The sequence below is a fragment of the Ictalurus furcatus genome, chromosome 12, assembly GCF_023375685.1.
Source record: "Ictalurus furcatus strain D&B chromosome 12, Billie_1.0, whole genome shotgun sequence".
Classification (NCBI taxonomy): Eukaryota; Metazoa; Chordata; class Actinopteri; order Siluriformes; family Ictaluridae; genus Ictalurus; species Ictalurus furcatus.
Window position 1 is genome coordinate 7,411,813 of NC_071266.1, and position 18,589 is coordinate 7,430,401.

The following is an 18,589-nucleotide window of genomic DNA, read 5'->3' on the forward strand; positions in this document are numbered from 1 at the left end:
TTGCCCCGTTTATGCCTTTTTGCCGATCGCCTGACCTTTTGCATGTTTGTGGATTACGTTTTGGATCACATTGGATTAACCTGCCTGTGTCTCTCAATAAAACTGTTCTACTGCATTTGCATCCGTCCTATCTTCCTTACGTCACGAGACGTGAAACTTTGTAATTGTCTGTTTTGGAGTATATCCGTATCCTTTTATTGCTAATAAAATATAGAAAGCAGACTTACTGCCACTGTCTCACTATTCAATTTGTATTTGCCAGTGGTGTTCCATTTTGGTACAATGATGGTCAATTATTAATAGTTAAACATGCACTATTTAGATTTTTTTCAGTATTTAAAGGTGAACAAGCTTTGTTAACAGAATTCCAAGTCTAACTATCGAGATTGTAAGTAACTTGAGACAGAACTTTTTTTGTACTCCACATGGATCATAAACCATTGAAATCATTTGAGAAATGTAAACATTACTGTGTATTTTTATCCAGAAAAAACACAGCTCCCACGTTTACTTGTATTTGTTTATAGGGCAGTCTTGCCCAGATCAAAATGGCGGACAAATGGGCCAAAGTGGCCAATGCGGCGTCTATATATGTTTGTGGTGACACCCAATTCTCCTGTCTCCCCAACAAACTTCCTACAACCCCCTTGCCTGTTCTCTTTTGTTAATGTAAGATTGGAGGAGGTAGGCACAAGCATGCCAACCACATCTTTTCAAACTGCTGTGTCACAGGATAGTGTAACACACTTGCAGGAAAGTGCTCTCTGCCCTGTTTTGCATTAATGAACTCGCAGATGCTAACGATTCGCTAGTGTCATTGTGATTTGCAACCAAGTTTACCTTTTTTGGCTCCCGGCCCTGGATGACTGTGACATCACTGGGTTACGAGGTCATCTCTCATGTCCCAAAGACAGACTTTTCTGTTGTGCCACTCAGGAGCATCAATCTAACTTTTACAGGAGTGAAATGCATAATTGAAACCTCCTACAAATATGTGTCTTGGACCTCACAACCATTACTGATAATTTAAGTTGCAGTGACGTGGCTAATTACAGCAATGCCTATCATGATGCTAACAGATATGACTTTGTAGAATAACTAACTACGAAAGGCACTTTCATAACAGACTAGCTACTGTACTCTGGTAGAAATGATGCTCTTATAATAACACATAGACTACACCACACTGACATTTAAGTAGCATTTTTTAATTTGATTGGTTATTCTGTTAGTATCCTTTCTCTATCATGTCATAAAGAAACACAAAGCATTGAAAATTTACTTCATGATCTGTATTACAGGGTTTCTGTGACCACTTGCCAGTATATGCGTCTGTAAATGAATATATCATTGGATAACATAAAATGTATATTATAGGGTTTATAGCATTAATGAGTTAAACTTCTCTAAAATATACACTACATAATAGCAAAATCTTCAATATACACACAAATCATGCTCTACATGTCCACAGATCCCACCACTGTTTTGAACTTCATTAGTTCTTCAAGGCTGGCCTGCATCTGTTTCGCCAGCACATGAATTTGTTTGGCAAATTTGGTTTCTGTGCCGTTCTTCAGCTGCTCAGAGTCGCCTTTGCAGGAGTAGATGTCCAAGCCCAGCACGAAGCCTTGGATCAGACCGGAGGATTTACTGAGTGGGCCGATTGCTCCTACATTTTCTCCAGCCATCTGTACCACTCTAGTCATCCTCTCCCCCTTTAATGTGGACAAGTCGTATTTCTTCAGGCACTCTACATTTTTACCTATAAACTTCACACATCTCTCAAATTCCTCTAGATAAGTAGAGTGTTCTTTGAGGATTGTTTCCACCTTCTTCCTGTCCACATTGGTGTGGATTTTGTTGATAATGGTAGTTGAGACTCCAACTGCTACAACTCCAACTCCAACCCCAACTGCAGCCACTGCTAAAGAAGCCCTGCTGGTCAGTGAGGCAAATAGGACACTTCCGACAGAAGCTGCCAGTCCTAGTGCCCCTACATTTGCCCAGGTAACACCTGCTGTCTTCACCTCCTTGTCAATATTATCAGCCACTCCCTGTAGTTCTACAATGTGATCCTGCAGATTTGCTCCTCGCTCACACATTAGGCGATCAAACACATAAAGAGCTCTTTTTAGATTTTCAGCTTTCTGTGTGAAGGTTCTGGAGAGACCGAGAGAAAAACATTACCAAGATTACCAACATTATCAAGATGTATGGTCAGATTTACTGCAGTGATACATATCTATTTCAAATCATTGCATTCTCTGCACCATAAGGATGTACCTACAGCTGGTGAGGAGCCCACAAATCCCAGGAAGATTTATGAATTAATTGAGTGTATGCTATAGACAACATGTGCTGGAATAGATTGGCTAACAGGACTAAGCCCTCCCTGTCTTTAATAGAAAAATATATATATATTAAAAATTAGGTTAAATTTTTGGTGTCCACATTGCCTTATTTGCTTCTTACAAATTAATTAAAGTGGATAATTTTACTATTGTGGAACTAAGAACAACAGCACCAGTGGCTGTAAGTTAAAATACACAGAATAGCAGCTATCTGGAACTCCTTTGAGTTTTGGCTGGGTAGCAAAAATTTTAGTTCTCCCATTCAATATTATGACCAGCCTTTCTGGCTCTAGATAAGATATTAAAACTTCATAACTACAGATTATGAAATAATTATTTAAATTACCCCTTCTCCCTTTCACCCCCCTCTCCCCTCCTCAAAATGATTTGGTTATGTATTCAGAGTTGCATTTTTTTTTAAATGCCAAATTGTGCTAGTTTTGGATAAAAGCAAGTCTGAGCATGGTGGTTTTTAGGCTAATTTTAATGGTCTGCAGCCACGAAGATCTTGTTTTAAAGCAGATAATCAGAATGAAATCTAGTAATTGGCAGAAACATACAGTAGGCTATGACAAAATGCCCTATTCCAGTCTGTCCTGCATGTTCAATGCAGGTTTCATATGAAAGAACATGAAATAGTGGCTGTTAATATTCTCTTAATGTCACTGGTGTGAGCACGTTCTAAAGCCGGGTTCACACTGTACGATTTTGGCCACGATTTGGTCATCTGAGACAAATTTTCAGAATCCTAGAAGATTCCTATAACCCTAGGCCAAAATCTGTAGTCCTTGATCGCAAGCAACAGTCCCAAAGGATCATACATTGTGCTTAAGACGGATGAAAAGTCAAATTGAAGTAGTAAGCAGACAAAGTGCCTACATAGCAAAATCCCCAGTGTTGAATTAATGCCTACAGTGTTTATACATGTGCAGCATGTCCAATTAGATAAATGAACTCTGAAAGAGTTCAATCCACACTCTAGGTGTTAATTCAACACTGAAGATTTTGCCATTTGTTGAAAATCAGTATGCTATTTCTTTGGACATCTTTGTTTTGATAGCTACACAAACTTTAATTCCACGGCAATTAGGAATATGGATTTTTTTTTTTGTGGTTAATAGCATTCAACCAAAATCTAAATTCTCTATAGCCTTAGTTATACCCAGGTTGAGCTTGCATGAAAATAGAGCCCTAAATGTCTTCACTCAGATACACAAAATTCACTTTTTGACACTTACTTTGCATCATTTTTCTCTGCATTAGGATGTTCAAGTTCCTTCCAGGCTGAAATTGAAGAGGGTTCATATCCAGTGTCAAACAGATGTTTCAGTGACATAATATAGTGTTACAAATACATAACGGCAGCTTTGGAGTATTTTATGTAGATGTGGGAATAACATGATTCAAAATGCCCGATCTAACATCATGGAAATGTTGCCCAGTGATGAATGTTCTGTGCTTGTAAATTTAAATCTTTGGATATGTTATTGTGCCTATTGTTGTGCCTTTGAGTAAGGCCTCAACTGTGATATGCAGTTATTATATGCAGCTTAAATTGGACTAATTACTGCTTCACTTTTAAGAAGCTTTGAATAAATAAAATGAGTAAATAATAAAGATGTAATATGGTATATTATATATGGTATATTGTTATAATGTTCTTAAACTTACGTTTCTCTGAGATCCACCATTCAATGACATCTGCATAATTATCCTAATAGATGGAAGAAAAACAATCCTTAAACACTGTAGATGTGTTATAGTTGACATTTATGTACATGAATTGTGCATTTCCTATGGGAAATTTGTGCATTATCATGGAGGCATACAGTATTGACAATTAAAAAAAAAGAAAAAAAGAGAGACTTCATTGATCTTAGTGAAGTAAGTTGAGTAATATGACCGTATACTACATATCATAATTATTAGAGACAGCTTAAAAGTTTAGAGATTTGACTTTACAGAGTCAGTACATCTTATTGTGACTCTTATTATGATATTTCCAAATTCCTGTGTCCTATACCTGTGATACTAATTGTGATATATTAATTAACTTGTAATATTATCAATTTAAGGTCCATGAAAAGTTTTTTTCCTGCACAGAGGACATGGGAGGATCTTAAACATGTTAATTGGAGATACTGCTTATGAATTTTGTGTATTATTGTAGCTGCTTATGTTATTTTTAATAACTAAACCAGAGCACTGTTGAACTCTCACTTCTGTTTGGTTCTAAAACAGCAGCTCAGGTCAAGCTGCAAGGTAAATTATATAAATAGATTTGTATAAATACAATTGTTTTAATATGTTATTTGTTTCTGTAGTTAGATCTAACACAGGGACTCGGAAGTTCCTGATACGTGTGTGATTACTGATATAGTGAAGTTTTTTGTGAGGAGACAGAAAAGTGAAGAAATGTTACTTTTTTTTGTGCATTTTTGGAAGGAGTCTCCAGTGTCAGACATAGGAAAGACTTAATTACATAGGATTTTTTGGCTTCTTGCAGTAACATGACAAGCTGCAGTTGTCCAAGAGTCTTCAAGAGAGAAATGACTTCACCTATAAATTACTTTGGTGAGAATGTGTGTCAAATTAATAAATGTAAATGTATATATCTGTATATATATCTTACCTGCACAGTGAGCTCTTCTCCTCCACTCTGTTGGTCAGAATCAGGAACAGAGTTGAATGGCACCATGCCAGGTAGGAGTCGGCCACCTGATTTGATAATCCTGTTGATTATGGATTTGTCTGCTGGTGGCTTCTTATCCAGATCCATGGGCTATCACAGTGATGAGCATAGAAAGGGCATGGCACACAGTTGTAGGGAACACAGAGTAAATACTGTTGTCATTTAACTACCTTTAACTTGTAGTTCAGATTCTTTTTTTGTTATTATATTTAGCACTTGTTTCTGTACTTATTCCTTGGTAGAAACTTACTGAAACTGTGTCAGATTAATACATTTACGTGTATACATATGCAAGAAAATCATGCAAGCCAATGTAACCAGTACCTACACAGTGAACTCCACTTATCTGGGTGAAGCTATGACTTGAGTGAACACTGGCATAGTAGTGTGTGTAGCCTTGGTACAACTATATCAGGTGCAGAAGTTTTACTGAGCTTTTTAAAACATGGCAGGGTTCAGAAATAGTCCACGAACCAAAAATTTCCAGCCAAGAGCAGGGCTGTGGTCAAGAAAGTTTTACACCAGTGACGGGTACAGGATGACTAACACAAATTGGTTAAAGAGATTATTTACATAATGAACAGTGTGTTTGGAACAATGTAGATTAGCCCAAATTATAGGCTCTAATGTTACTTCAGGCAATTTGAGACCCAGTTTTGTTTCCCAGCACTCCCAATTGTAAAGAATGAGGTAACAAGATGTTAATTATTTTCATTTGACTCATTTGACTATTAATGTGTATTCTTCTGTCATGAAATCCTTGGAGTTGGATGCAAGTGCAGAAGTGATTTTAATAATTAAAAACAACAACAACAAAAAAAAAAACAAAGACTGGGAAAGAAGCTAGAACTACAAAACAACTAAAACAACGGTCTACACTGAGGCAAGTCAAGGCAAAGAAAAGAAAACCCAAACCGAAAACAAAAACGATTACAAACGAGTACAAACACAACATAACATAACAGCAACAATCCAAACTATACACAATGCTTCACAACCAAGGAGGGAACACACAGAAGTTAAAAAGAGACACGTTGTTTCATTTCATTATTTCCACTGATAATATCTGCTTGTATGAACTCATCATTCTCAAAGTGTTAGTACATACTGCATATATGTACATGTTTATTTGTAGTAAAATTTCACCATAAATTGCTCAACCGATTTGACTTCCTTGCTGGTTTACCTTTCTATGCAGTTTTAGTTTTATATGCGACTAAACAATTTTATTGTCAAACTCTACCCTGCATATCAAATCACATCCAATACTGACCTGACACTACAAAAATGGTCAGTAAAATTAGAGGATAAACTAGACTATAAATAAAAACAAAATGAAAAAAAAAGTTAAAACAGGTATGCCATTCAGTATAAACATTGCTTATGTTGTTAGTACTTCAGACAAAAACTTGAATGTGTGTATTATTAAGCACGATTTTAGTTCTTACCTTTGACGTTTTAATAATGTTGTTGCTGGATCAAATGACCAACGCTAGACGTCATCAAATCTGAATGCCAAGAACAAACTGAGAGTGTTGTGATAAAATTTAAAGAGTGATATATTGCTAGCCTCAAAATGGAAACAGTTCTTTACACCTGATGGAATGTGGAATTGCTTGTCAGCTCTCTTTTTAATGGTTAGTCATTAGTCAAATGATAAGTATGCATTCATCAAACAAGTTAACCTTTTTAGGTGGATCCGATTAGTAAGGACTAAAACACGACAAGATTTTTATTTTATGGAAAATAATTAATGGCATGGTGATGTGTGTTTCTATTCCTCTTAAACCACAGAAATTTGCCAATACTGACTTTTTTTTTTTTTTTTTTAATTTTTCTAAAAGAACATCATATTGTACATTTTTACCATTTATATGTAGGTGCAAGTGGGATTCATGACGTTTCTCCTCCCCACCAGCAGAGGTCGCACTACCCTGAATTCTAGTACCACCCTGTTGCCTATCACTTCTGGGTCGATTCCTTGATTAGCCTACTAGAGACAATGTTTGGACGGTAGAGGACACCCTTTCCTAGTCCTCGATGATCACTGAAATTTTTAATTTGCCAAGTCAGGCAAGAAGCTTAACTCTTGCGAAGCGAGATGACCTTATTCTTCAGCTGCCACAAGTTTACCCTCACCTATAGACCAGGAACCAAGAAAGTCAAAGCCAATGCAGTCTCTAGACTCTATTAGGGTGAAGTGGAACCCCCTTCCATTCAAGCCATTGAGTTCTCATGAGCCAAACAAGAAGAGCTTTCACGATCAGAGTTCCCAGCATATGTTTTCCACAAACTATGAGAGATCAGCTTATGCAGTGGGTACACATTTCCCTCAAATCTGGTCATCCTGAGAATCATTAGTCTTGTCAAGAAAAGATTTTCATGGCCTTCACTTAATAATGATGTTACATACTTTATTCAAGTTTGTCAATTCTGCATCCAGTTTATAAGCCCATGTTAACTGCTCAGTGGTCTCCTGGAACCACTGCCACACTGTCCTTAGTCTTAAATCACCCTCAACTTCATTACAAGTCTGCCTGCTTCAAAAGGGAATACCACAGTTATGATGATCATGGACAGGTTTTCTAAAACATGCTGTTTTATATCCCTAGTGAAACGCCCCATTGCAAAGTAGTAGAGAGGCTACTGCAGAGGCTGGGAGATTCCTCAGATCCTATTGTTCAAGAAATCATCATGATTGGAGCCAGTACTTGCCCTGGGCTGACTATGCACAAAATTCACTAGCACACTTATCAACCAGACTCAAACCCTTCCAGTGTGTATTAGATTACCACCCTCCCCTATTTCCATGGTATGGAGAACCCTCTGAAGTGCTTTAAGTAGGTGAATGGATTAGGAAACGTGAACAAACCTGGGAAGTGCTGCATGTCTTCAATGAGCCATTCACAGATATAAGTTTTGCATAGATCTGTAGCATAGACTGAATCCACAACTCCAATGGAGACAAATAATCAGACTGTCCACCCATGACATCAAAGTCCATTATATAAACTATAAACAGTTAATAAAATAAATAAATAAATAACATTTTTATTAGAATTATTTTAGATAATAATATAGCTTTACAGACATGATTGTTACAAAGTACTGACATGGGAGGCTCTTTAATACTGTGTAAAGTATTTGCGCACATCCTGATTTCTTTTGCTTTTGTGTATATCTCATACTAAATAGTTTCAGATCTTCAGACAAAATACAATATCAAACAAAGGCAACCTGAGTAAACACACGATACAGTATTTATTTATTTATTTATTTTTAATGAAGCAAAAAAAGTTATCCAACACCTATCACCCATGTGAAAAACTAATTGCCCCCTTAAACTTAAAATCTGGTTGTGCCACCTTTAGCAGCAATAACTGCAACCAAACACTTCCGATAACTGGAGATCAGTCTTTCACTTACTTGTAGGACTAGGATCACTTACTTCTAGGACTCCTATGCTTTGGATCATTGCCTTGCTGCATAAGCAAGTTGTGCTTGAGTTTCAACTTGCAAGTTGCCCAGGCCCCTTAAACAGCAAAGCATCCCCACACCATCACACCTCCACCACCATGCTTGACCATAGATATGATGTTCTTTTTGTGGAATTCTGTGCTTGGTTTATGCCAGATGTAACAGGACCCCTGTTTTCCAAGAAGTTCCACTTTTGACTCATCAGTTCTTCTGCATTAGCAGTGGTTTTTGCCTCGCCACTTTTTTTGCTTCAATAAATAACTACAATTTAAAAACTGTATTTTGTGTTTACTCTGGTTGCCTTTGTTTTAACTTAGATTTTGTTTTAATTTCTGAAAATTTAGTATGAGATGTACACAAAAACAGAAGAAATCAGGCAAATACTTTTGCACAGCACTGTATCTATTTTTTGAGGGAGCACTGCACTATGCCATACACAAAAACAGAAGAAAACAAATACTTTTTCACAGCACTGTACATTTACGTGGCACGTCTGCCACATAAGATAACACATCCCTGTTTAACATCTTCCAACCAATCTGAATCAGGCATTCAATAGTCTTATTCTGGGTATGTGAGGAAAGTTCACATGAAAGGGTCTATTATTTAATAGATTATTTAAAAAAAAAACTAGATATTTTGCAGCAACTTACAAAACTGATCTCTTTACTCATACATTATCATCTATTGAGAGAAACAGGTTTTTAATCCGTATCAGTTGATCCACGCACTCTTTCAATTTGTCAGCCACCTCCTGGACTTTCTGTATAAGCTGGCTATTAGAGTCCTTCTTAGTTCTTGGATTGTCCTCCTCACTGAAATAGGAATCCAAATCCTGCAGGATGTGAAAATGCTCATTAATGGCATCTATGGAGTTTATGTTTTCCATTTCCTGAGCAAGTCTGGCTATTTTCTCCAAATGAGCACCCATTTCCTTCAACTTTGAGTCATCCTGCTTTCTGAGGTGCTTCATCCCTATATCAATAAACCTCAGGCATGCTAGAATATCTTCGATCTGGGATTTGTAGTTGTTTATGATTTTTTCCACTTTGTCCTTTAACTGAGACCCTTTCACTTTTTTGCCAAAGGTCGCTGATGCTCCTGCCACCCCTCCAGCAGCAACAATTCCGATGCCGACACCGGTTGCCACCAACGAGGCTCCTAAGGTCAGTGGGGCGAGAGCAATGCCTGCTGCAATAGTAACACCACCAACCGCACCCGTCGTGCCTCCTGTGAGCTTGGCAAGACGAGCCTTTTTATTCGATTTGACAAGATTGTCTGCGGTGCAGTGGAGCTCAGTGATATGGTTCAGCAGGGCTGTGCAACGCTGAACTAAAAGCAGCTCATACAGACGCATTGCCGTTTTTACCCTTTGTGCCACTGAGATCAGTGGTCTGTAGGGGAGAGAAGATGAACAGCATCAGGTTACTATTCTATACTCTTCTATAATGGACTAAATTTTTTAAATTAAACAAATCATACATACTTTGTTATTGTTTCCTCTTTGTCATAGTCCATTGATAGGTTCTCCAACCCTAAAAGAGAACAAACTGACTGACTTTTGCACCATTTACACCTGCGCTATTCAAAGTCAAAGGCAAGCAGCCATTAAAGGGTCCAACCACTATGCAAGGGATGTGGAATGCATGACTTGACCCTTTTTGTTGATAGAATTTAATTTTTGTTTATCCTTTAATTATAGCACAACCTCGTGGTGGAATGAGTTAGTACTATGACCACCCTTGCTGAGTCTTGCTTCCTTCTATCCATTTATATTAGGATAATTTGACCACATTTGTTGGAGGAATTTGGAATGGTGTTTATTGTGATGGATGGGTTTGTTTGTGAGTCTGGACTGCACAACCAGAACAGCATGCAACTGGTTCTATGGGCTGCTATAGAGTCCCATGGCATTTCTAATAATCATCATCATCAATCACTTTTGGTGCTTGGACCCCTAATAACCAGCAAATATCCAGTGCTTTTGAGGTGTTAATATTTATATTATATATTGATACTGTATAATATTATTGAGGTAAGAATATTCATTCACAATGTTACAATGATTAGGCTCTTACTTTGGCAGGCTGGCTATGGTTGAGGCCAAACTTTTACATAATCTAAGCTAAAGAAATTCAAACTCAATTTTTCATAACTCATTTCATGTTAACATACACTCACTGAACACTAAAGGTGAACACCAAAGGTGTTCTATTGGATTCATATCCGGTGACTTGAAAGACCACTGAAAACACTGAACTCATTGCCATGTTCATGAAACTAGTTTGAGATGACTTTTGCTTTGTGACATAGTGCATTATCATCCTGGAAGTAGCCATTAAAAGATGTGCAAATTGTGGCCATGTAGGGATGCACATAGTCAGTAACAATACTCAAATAAGCTGAGGTGATTGTTTGGTATTAACAGGGCCAAAGTGTGTCAAGAGAACATTCCCCACTCCATTACACCACCTCCACCAGCCTGGACTGTTGACACAAAGGTCCATGGATACATGCTGTTGGCACCAAATTCTGACCCTACCATCTGTGTGCCTCAGCACAAATTGAGATTCATCAGACCAGGCTATGTTTTTCCAGTTTTTCCAGTTTTCACCAAAGCTGTCCAGTTTTGGTGAGCCTGTGCCCACAGCAGCCTCAGATTTCTGTTCTTGGCTGACAGAAGTGGAACTCAACGTGGTCTTCTGCTCAAGGTTCAACATGTTGTGCATTCTGAAATGCTTTTCTGCTCACCACAATTGTACAGAGTTGTTATCTGAGTTGCTGTAGCCTTTCTGCCAGCTCAAATCAGTCTGTCCATTCTCCACTGACCTCCAACAAGGCGCTTCTGTCCACAAATCTAACACTCACTGGATGTTTTTTTATTATTGCACTATTCTGAAAAAACTCTTGTTGTAGTCTTCTACAAGTTCTGGTGGAATTTTTGCCCATTACTCTTGATAGACTTGGTGTAAATCAGTTAGGTTTGTGGGCCTCCTTGCTTGGACACTTTCTGAAGTGCATTAGTCCCTTTTCCAACAAACCATCATCACAACAGGATGCTACCACCCCCCTGTTTAACAGTTGGGATGGTGTTCTTCAGATTAGAGAAACAGTCTAACCTTTTATACTTCATACATGATCCTGAGCGAAATCTGGAGGCAACCACTTTTTAAATCTTATGAGCGGATTTGCATATAATGCACTATTCAGCTGCTTAACCAGAGTATAAATAAAAAATAAAGCAATATTAAATGCAGTTATTATTGCTAAGAATGAGCTGTTAGTGTCAAATGACTCACTCACCTCCTATGCTTCTCCACCACTCTAACAAGATGTCCAGCTCCTGAAGAAAAGAAAGATGATGCTTTATTCCATTTATAAAATCAAGACTTGATCAGATTTCAACTAGTTTAATTCTTCCTGCAGCAAACACGATACAAAACAAAACTGAAAAGGTCAAATATGAGGATACAAGCAATAAATTTTCATAGATGTTTACATTTTTAAAGGATATTCAAGCTCAAAACAAATCCTATCTTTTATATCCCATGGTGCTGGTCCAAAGTTGTAAATGAAGCACCAGTGTGAAACAAAACATAGCCACTCTGAATTCATGTCTTATGTATAGCCACAAATTATTCACTTAAAACTGTTGTTGCCATTCAGCCATGTTAGCTGCTCATCTGTACCTTTCTTAGGAATATCATGTAGCGATTACAGTGCTCTCCACTGATATTGGCACCCTTGGTAAATATGAGCAAAGAAGGCTGTGAAAAATTGTCTTTATTGTTTAAGCTTTTGAACTTTTGTTTAAAAATTTCACAAAAATACTCTGCTCTCATGGATACCATACAATTGCAAACACAACACAGGTTTATAAAAAAAAATATCTTTGTTATCTTTAGTGTCTGTGCCAATATTAGTGGAATGCACTGCATGTAGCTCGTTCTTGAAATACCAAATGCATCTTTAGAACATCTTTTTGTATTGTCTGAGATCAAGTCTAGATAATGATCTGTTTTACCCTTGCGTTGCTGTCTCCATACACACTAGACCGTTCACTCCATGTGCGGTAAGTAGTAAAACACCCTTTTCTTGCTAGGCCTGCGGGTAAACCTCTCCTGCCGTCTTCATCCTGTGGGTTTAATGCAAATCTCATTCCATACAGAATTCTGAACTTTTGATTTGAAAGTTTCAGAGACATACAAATCAAGTAGCTCTGCATTCCTTTTTTTTTTGTTTGTTCTGTGATTCATGTGAATTACCTGTGACAGAACTTCATCAATGCTTTCGTACACATGTTGAAAAGGCTCAGAGGAGCGGGACTGGCAGAGCAAGGGTTTTCTTGATCGTATCAGTGAAAGGCGAGGTGGAACAACAGGACGAGGAGGAGCAGCATTTACAGGTGTGGCATGATTCTAGGAATGGGTAAGAGCAGACAAAATATAATGGTTAGCAATATGTTTACACTACACCTAAACTCTAATACAAATAGTAAATATCGTAAATGACTAATACAGACTGTATTGAAGAAAACACACAAGGGCATGCTGTTATAGTTTGATGCTATTCTTAAGTGTTTTATTTCTTTTATGCCACAGTGATTGGCCAACAGTGGAAATGTATTATTTATTATTATTACAGTATATTGTTATATACATGTAATGTTGTGGAATGTCCTCAAATCAAATTAGTTCTGATTATCGCATATTACAGAAGCGAAACTATATGGTCAAAAATACTGTATGTGGACACAGCCATACTTGGTCTTCCTCATAAAGCCACCACGTTGGAAGCACATTGTATAGAATATCTTTGTATGCTGTGGAATTAAGATTTCCCTTCACAGGAACTAACTAATTCCAGCATGACAATGCCCCTGTGCACAGGGAAATGGAAGACAAGTTTTGCCAAGGTTGGAATGGAAGATCCTGAGTGGTCCTGACCTGACCTCAACCCCACTGAACACCTTTGGGATAAACTGGGACGCTTATTACGACTTTACTGATGCTCTTGAGGCTGAATCAGCACAAATCCTCACAACTACGCTCCAAAATCTAGAGGAAAGCCTTCCCAGAAGAGTGGAGGTTATTATTCTAACAGTAAAGGGGGAACTAAATCTGGAATAGGTTTGATTGGTCATTGGTCTAGTGCTAACACTAGAAACTCCTCCCAAAAATGTTAAATAATCATCTCCGCACAGAAAACTTCACCGTATCAACAACTAAACACGTTTTTTTTTTTAAATATAAAAATCCTTTTATGTGGAGTTCCTCTGTACAAGTCTCTGTGTAAGTAGACATAACAGACATAATAAAGTAGTAGAATGAGCACATCAATATAAACCTGTGATTTGCCTTGCAGCTGGAACTACTCTTAGAGAAAATAAATCAACACCTCCTGAACAATCAACAATTACAGAAAATAAATCAACACCTCCTGAACAATCAGTATTGAGAATTCAAAAACGTGGCAGTATTAAAAATTAAAACAGTAAACCATTTATTTATTTTAAAACAGTAAATCATTTATTGCTACTTCCTTACCATCTTGTGGAACTATTTTTTCATTAATTCATATTCATATAGTAACGGCTTTATCTTGGTCAGGGTCACGGTAGATCCAAATCTCAGAAACACTAAGCACAAGGTGGGAACGCAGCCTGGATGGGACACCATTCCATCACAGGGAACCGTGCACATACTCTTTCACACCTAGCGGCAAATGAGTCAACAATCCATCTATCTACCTTGAGAAATTCCATGCAGACAGTAATCTGAGCTATGCTACCCATAGCACCACCCATCAACTATTTACATTACACCAAAACACAAGGTAGATAACGAGACACCATTCCTCATGGGAATCAAACAGTTAGACAGTACACAGCACAGTTAGCCCTCATCAAATCATCAACCATCATCTCCAGCTTACCGTGAGACGTCTCTCATTGGGAAGAACATCGATGTATGTTTCACCATCCACTGTTGCCTCATCGTTCCCGTTATGCCAAGAGGTATCTGTATTTCTGATGTCTAACGTCTCAGCATGACCATTTAAATCCTACAAAAGGTTAAAAGATTAGTAAATGTAAAATATGGCAGAAAGGACGCACATGGGAACACTGTTAGGGAGACACCCACCTGTGTCTCTGTGGTCTGAGAGAGGAACGATCTTTTCGGTACTGGAGGTGGTTGCCTGGCAGGAGCTACATCCTCCTGACAAAAGTGCATTCAAGTTAACAACTTTGTACAAAATTGAAAATTGTACCACACTGTGAAACTCAGTACCTTAACAGGGGACTTGTCAGATATCACGTCTATGTATGTAGGGATGTTTTGAGTCTCCAGTGATTGATTACATGTTTCAGCTGGTACTGCTTCTGCGTGGGCGAGCCTGGCAAGCCGTAATCTTTGTAGCCTTAAGAGGTCAGGAGCTGGTGGCCGAGTTGGACATTTAGGCTTGGGATTTGCTTCCTAAAAATACACATTTAAGCAGATTATTATTATATAATATTCTATATAGCTGTGGTACAACAAATAGTTCCTGAAATGCAAATTATACAATGTAAACATTGAGCTGTGAGTCATCTACTCAATACACAGACACAATGATGAAAACAAACGAAAATACATTCCTTCCTTCCGAATGTCACTTTACCACCCCCCAGTTTTGGATTCCACACCTCTCTTTATCTAAGTCTATTGCTCACTGAAGTCTATTGCAGTGAACCTTGCTGACCCCCTTGTAAGCCTAAAGGAGCAAGTCAACATGACATATTCTGCTTCAGAAGCAGAACTTACCCAGAGATTATTACTATCTGATGCGGTTACCCTTTTAAAATAATGAAAAATGGCAGACGATTGAAGTCGTGGCTGGAAATCAACAAGGTCACAATACAAACAATGCTACTCATTGCGCCACCCATCAACTATTTTCATTACACCATAAAATAAACCACTGACAGGTGAAGTGAATAACATTGATTATCTCGTTACAGTGGCACCTGTCAAGGGGTGGGATAAATTAGGCAGCAAATGAACAGTCAGTTCTCAAAGTTGATGTGTTAGAAGCAGGAAAAATGGACAAGCGTAAGGATCTGAGCGACTTTGACAAGGGTGAAATTGTGATACTTAGACGACTGGATCAGAACATCTCCAAAACAGCAGGTCTTGTGGGATGTTCCTGGTATGCAGTGGTTAGTACCTAGCAAAGTGGTCCAAGGAAGGACAACCAGCGACAGGGTCATAGGTGCCCAAGGCTCACTGATGCGCATGGGGAGAGAAGGCTAGCCCGTCTGGTCTGATCCCACAGAAGAGCTACTGTAGCACAGATTACTGAAAAAGTTCACGCTGGCTATGATAGAAAGGTGTCACAAAACACAGTGCATCACAGCTTGCTGCATATGGAGCTGTGCAGCTGCAGACCGGTCTGAGTGCTCATGCTGACTCCTGTCCACTGCTGAAAGCGTCTACAACGGGCACGTAAGAATCAGAACTGGACCATGGAGCAATGGAAGAAGGTGGCCTGGTCTGATGAATCATGTTTTCTTTTACATCATGTGGACGTCCGGGTGCGTGTCACTTACCTGGGGAAGAGATGGCACCACGATGCTCTATGGGAAGAAGGCAAGCTGACAGAGGTAGTGTGATGCTCTGGGCAATGTTCTGCTGGGAAACCTTGCGTCCTGGCATTCATGTGGCTGTTACTTTGACACGTACCACCTACCTAAACATTGCTGCAGACCAAGTACACCGCTTCATGGCAACTGTATTCCCTAATGGCAGTGTTCTCTTTCAGCAGGATAAAAAAATTGTTCAGGAATGGTTTGAGAAACATGACAAAGAGTTCAAGGTGTTGACTCGGCCTCCAAATTCCCCAGATCTCAATCCGATCGAGCATCTGTGGGATGTGCTGGACGAACAAGTCCATTCCATGGAGGCCCCACCTCACAACTTACAGGACTTAAAGGATCTGCTGCTAACGTCTTGGTGCCAGATACCACAGCACACATTCAGAGGTCTTGCAGAGTCCATGCCTCGACGGCTCAGAGCTGTTTTGGCGGCACAAGGAGGACCTGCATAGTATTAGGCAGGTGCTTTTAATGTTATGACTGATCGGTGTAAATAGATATATACACACTAAGTATGGCAAGTCGGATTACAATTCATGTACCTAGATACGATTCCTCAAGGAAGCTGTTGGACAAGACACAGCACAGTTAGCCCTCATCTAATCATCAACCATCATCTCAAACTTACTGTGAGACGTCTCTCATTGGGAAGAACATCGATGGATGTTTGACCGTCCGCTGTTTCCTCATCGTTCCCGTTATGCCAAGAGGTATCTGTATTTCTGATGTCTAACGTCTCAGCATGACCATTTAAGTCCTACAAAAGGATAAAAGATTAGTAAATGTAAAATATGGCAGAAAGGACGCGCATGGGAACACTGTTAGGGAGACACCCACCTGTGTCTCTGTGGTCTGAGAGAGGAACGATCTTTTCGGTACTGGAGGTGGTTGCCTGGCAGGAGCTACATCCTCCTGACAAAAGTGCATTCAAGTTAACAACTTTGTACAAAATTGAAAATTGTACCACACTGTGAAACTCAGTACCTTAACAGGGGACTTGTCAGATATCACGTCTATGTATGTAGGGATGTTTTGAGTCTCCAGTGATTGATTACATGTTTTAGCTGGTACTGCTTCTGCGTGGGCGAGCCTGGCAAGCCGTAATCTTCGTAGCCTTGAGGGGTCAGGAGCTGGTGGCCGAGTTGGACATTTAGGCTTGGGATTTGCTTCCTAAAAATACACATTTAAGCAGATTATTATTATATAATATTATATATAGCTGTGGTACAACAAATAGTTCCTGAAATGCAAATTATACAATGTAAACATTGAGCTGTGAGTCATCTACTCAATACACAGACACAATAATGAAAACAAAAATACTCACTTGCGACATTCCTTCCCTCCGAATGTCACTTCACCCCCCACTAATACCTTTCTTAATGTTACGTTATCATATATCAGAGAGAAAAGTGCAGTTTTGGATTTCACACCTCTCTTTATCTAAGTCTACTGCTCACTGCCAGGCTTCCCCATAAACACATACATAGCTTTACACGTGATGTTGTATAACCTGTTGGTCAGCCTGCATAACACACATTGTGAATGATAATCATGCTTAGGCTGACAAAACATGTAACCATGGAAACCAGATGTGTTCACATACTGCTTTATACACACCCTTTTGACTTTCCTTTCAAATTATTAATAACTTCCTGTTGTTATTTCTCCTTGGGGGATTTATCACTATTGTCATCATAAAGGTTCTTTCGGTACTTTAATAGCTCAAGTGAACATTGATGACCCCTTGTAAGCTTAAAGGAGCAAGTCAACATGACAGACTCTGCTTCAGAAGCAGAACTTAACCAGAGATTATTACTCTCTGATGCAGTTACCCTTTTAAATAATGAAAAGTGACAGGAAATCAACAAGGGCACAATAAAACCAGCTTTACGTAGGATTCTTCACTGAGCCCTTCATATTGAGAACACTAACTGGAACTAGGTTCCATGAAAAAGGGATGAGGCCAATCAAGCATTTCACAAAGTGAGGTCTATGAACTCGAGTGTCCTGCACAGAGCCCTGACCACAACCCCACTGAACACCTTTGGGATGAACTGGAACACCAACTGCACCTCAGGCTGTTCTTGTGGCTGAATGGGCAAATCCACAAAACCACATTCCAAAATTTTGTGGAAAGCCTTCCCAGAAGAGTGGATTATTCTAATCAATTAATCATAATTAATAGTTGTTAATTACTTTCCTGTAATCACACATACCCATAGTATTTTATAAGCTCAAAGCAAGTTTGTACCTTTTATCTATTTACAGTAACAATGTTTTTCTTATACAAGATTTTCTTTTAATGCAGCTTGTTAGAGAAACCGCATCCTCTCTTCTGAATCCTTTCTTTTGGAGACTCCTTCCATTGGTTTTAAATAAACATCTCCTAACAGAAAACATCACCCTATCAACAATTACACTTTTCTTTGT

The 18,589-nt window shown here is 38.7% G+C and overlaps 2 protein-coding genes across 2 annotated transcripts; both read right to left on the reverse strand.

Moving 5' to 3' along the window:
• Positions 1-818: 818 nt before the first annotated feature.
• LOC128616094 (apolipoprotein L4-like) lies at positions 819-6,566 on the reverse strand. The gene is made up of 5 exons (XM_053638596.1): positions 6,495-6,566; positions 4,987-5,136; positions 4,026-4,068; positions 3,593-3,638; positions 819-2,163 (listed from the first exon to the last, which is right to left on the reverse strand). The coding sequence occupies exons 2-5, from the start codon at positions 5,131-5,133 to the stop codon at positions 1,461-1,463; spliced, it is 939 nt and encodes a 312-aa protein (XP_053494571.1). The 5' UTR covers positions 5,134-5,136; positions 6,495-6,566; the 3' UTR covers positions 819-1,460.
• Positions 6,567-9,193: 2,627 nt separating this feature from the next.
• Positions 9,194-17,758, reverse strand: LOC128615753 (uncharacterized). The gene is made up of 12 exons (XM_053638073.1): positions 17,484-17,758; positions 17,141-17,326; positions 16,994-17,068; positions 16,785-16,913; positions 14,814-14,999; positions 14,667-14,741; positions 14,458-14,586; positions 12,789-12,941; positions 12,548-12,658; positions 11,827-11,866; positions 10,010-10,058; positions 9,194-9,917 (listed from the first exon to the last, which is right to left on the reverse strand). Exons 1-12 carry the CDS (start codon positions 17,490-17,492, stop codon positions 9,194-9,196), a joined length of 1,866 nt encoding a protein of 621 aa, XP_053494048.1. The 5' UTR covers positions 17,493-17,758.
• Positions 17,759-18,589: the final 831 nt, after the last annotated feature.

Coding starts and splice junctions, on each gene's coding strand:
- LOC128616094 (XM_053638596.1), bottom strand. CDS start 5,133: ATGGATCTGGATAAGAAGCCACCAGCAGACAAATCCATAATCAACAGG. Junction 3,639..4,025: donor ATGGTGGATCTCAGAGAAAC/GTAAGTTTAAGA, acceptor CTTCAATTTCAG/CCTGGAAGGAACTTGAACAT. Junction 2,164..3,592: donor GCAGAGAAAAATGATGCAAA/GTAAGTGTCAAA, acceptor CGGTCTCTCCAG/AACCTTCACACAGAAAGCTG.
- LOC128615753 (XM_053638073.1), bottom strand. Junction 15,000..16,784: donor CCAATGAGAGACGTCTCACA/GTAAGTTTGAGA, acceptor GTGTATTTTTAG/GAAGCAAATCCCAAGCCTAA. Junction 14,587..14,666: donor CTCAGACCACAGAGACACAG/GTGGGTGTCTCC, acceptor AACCTTTTGTAG/GATTTAAATGGTCATGCTGA.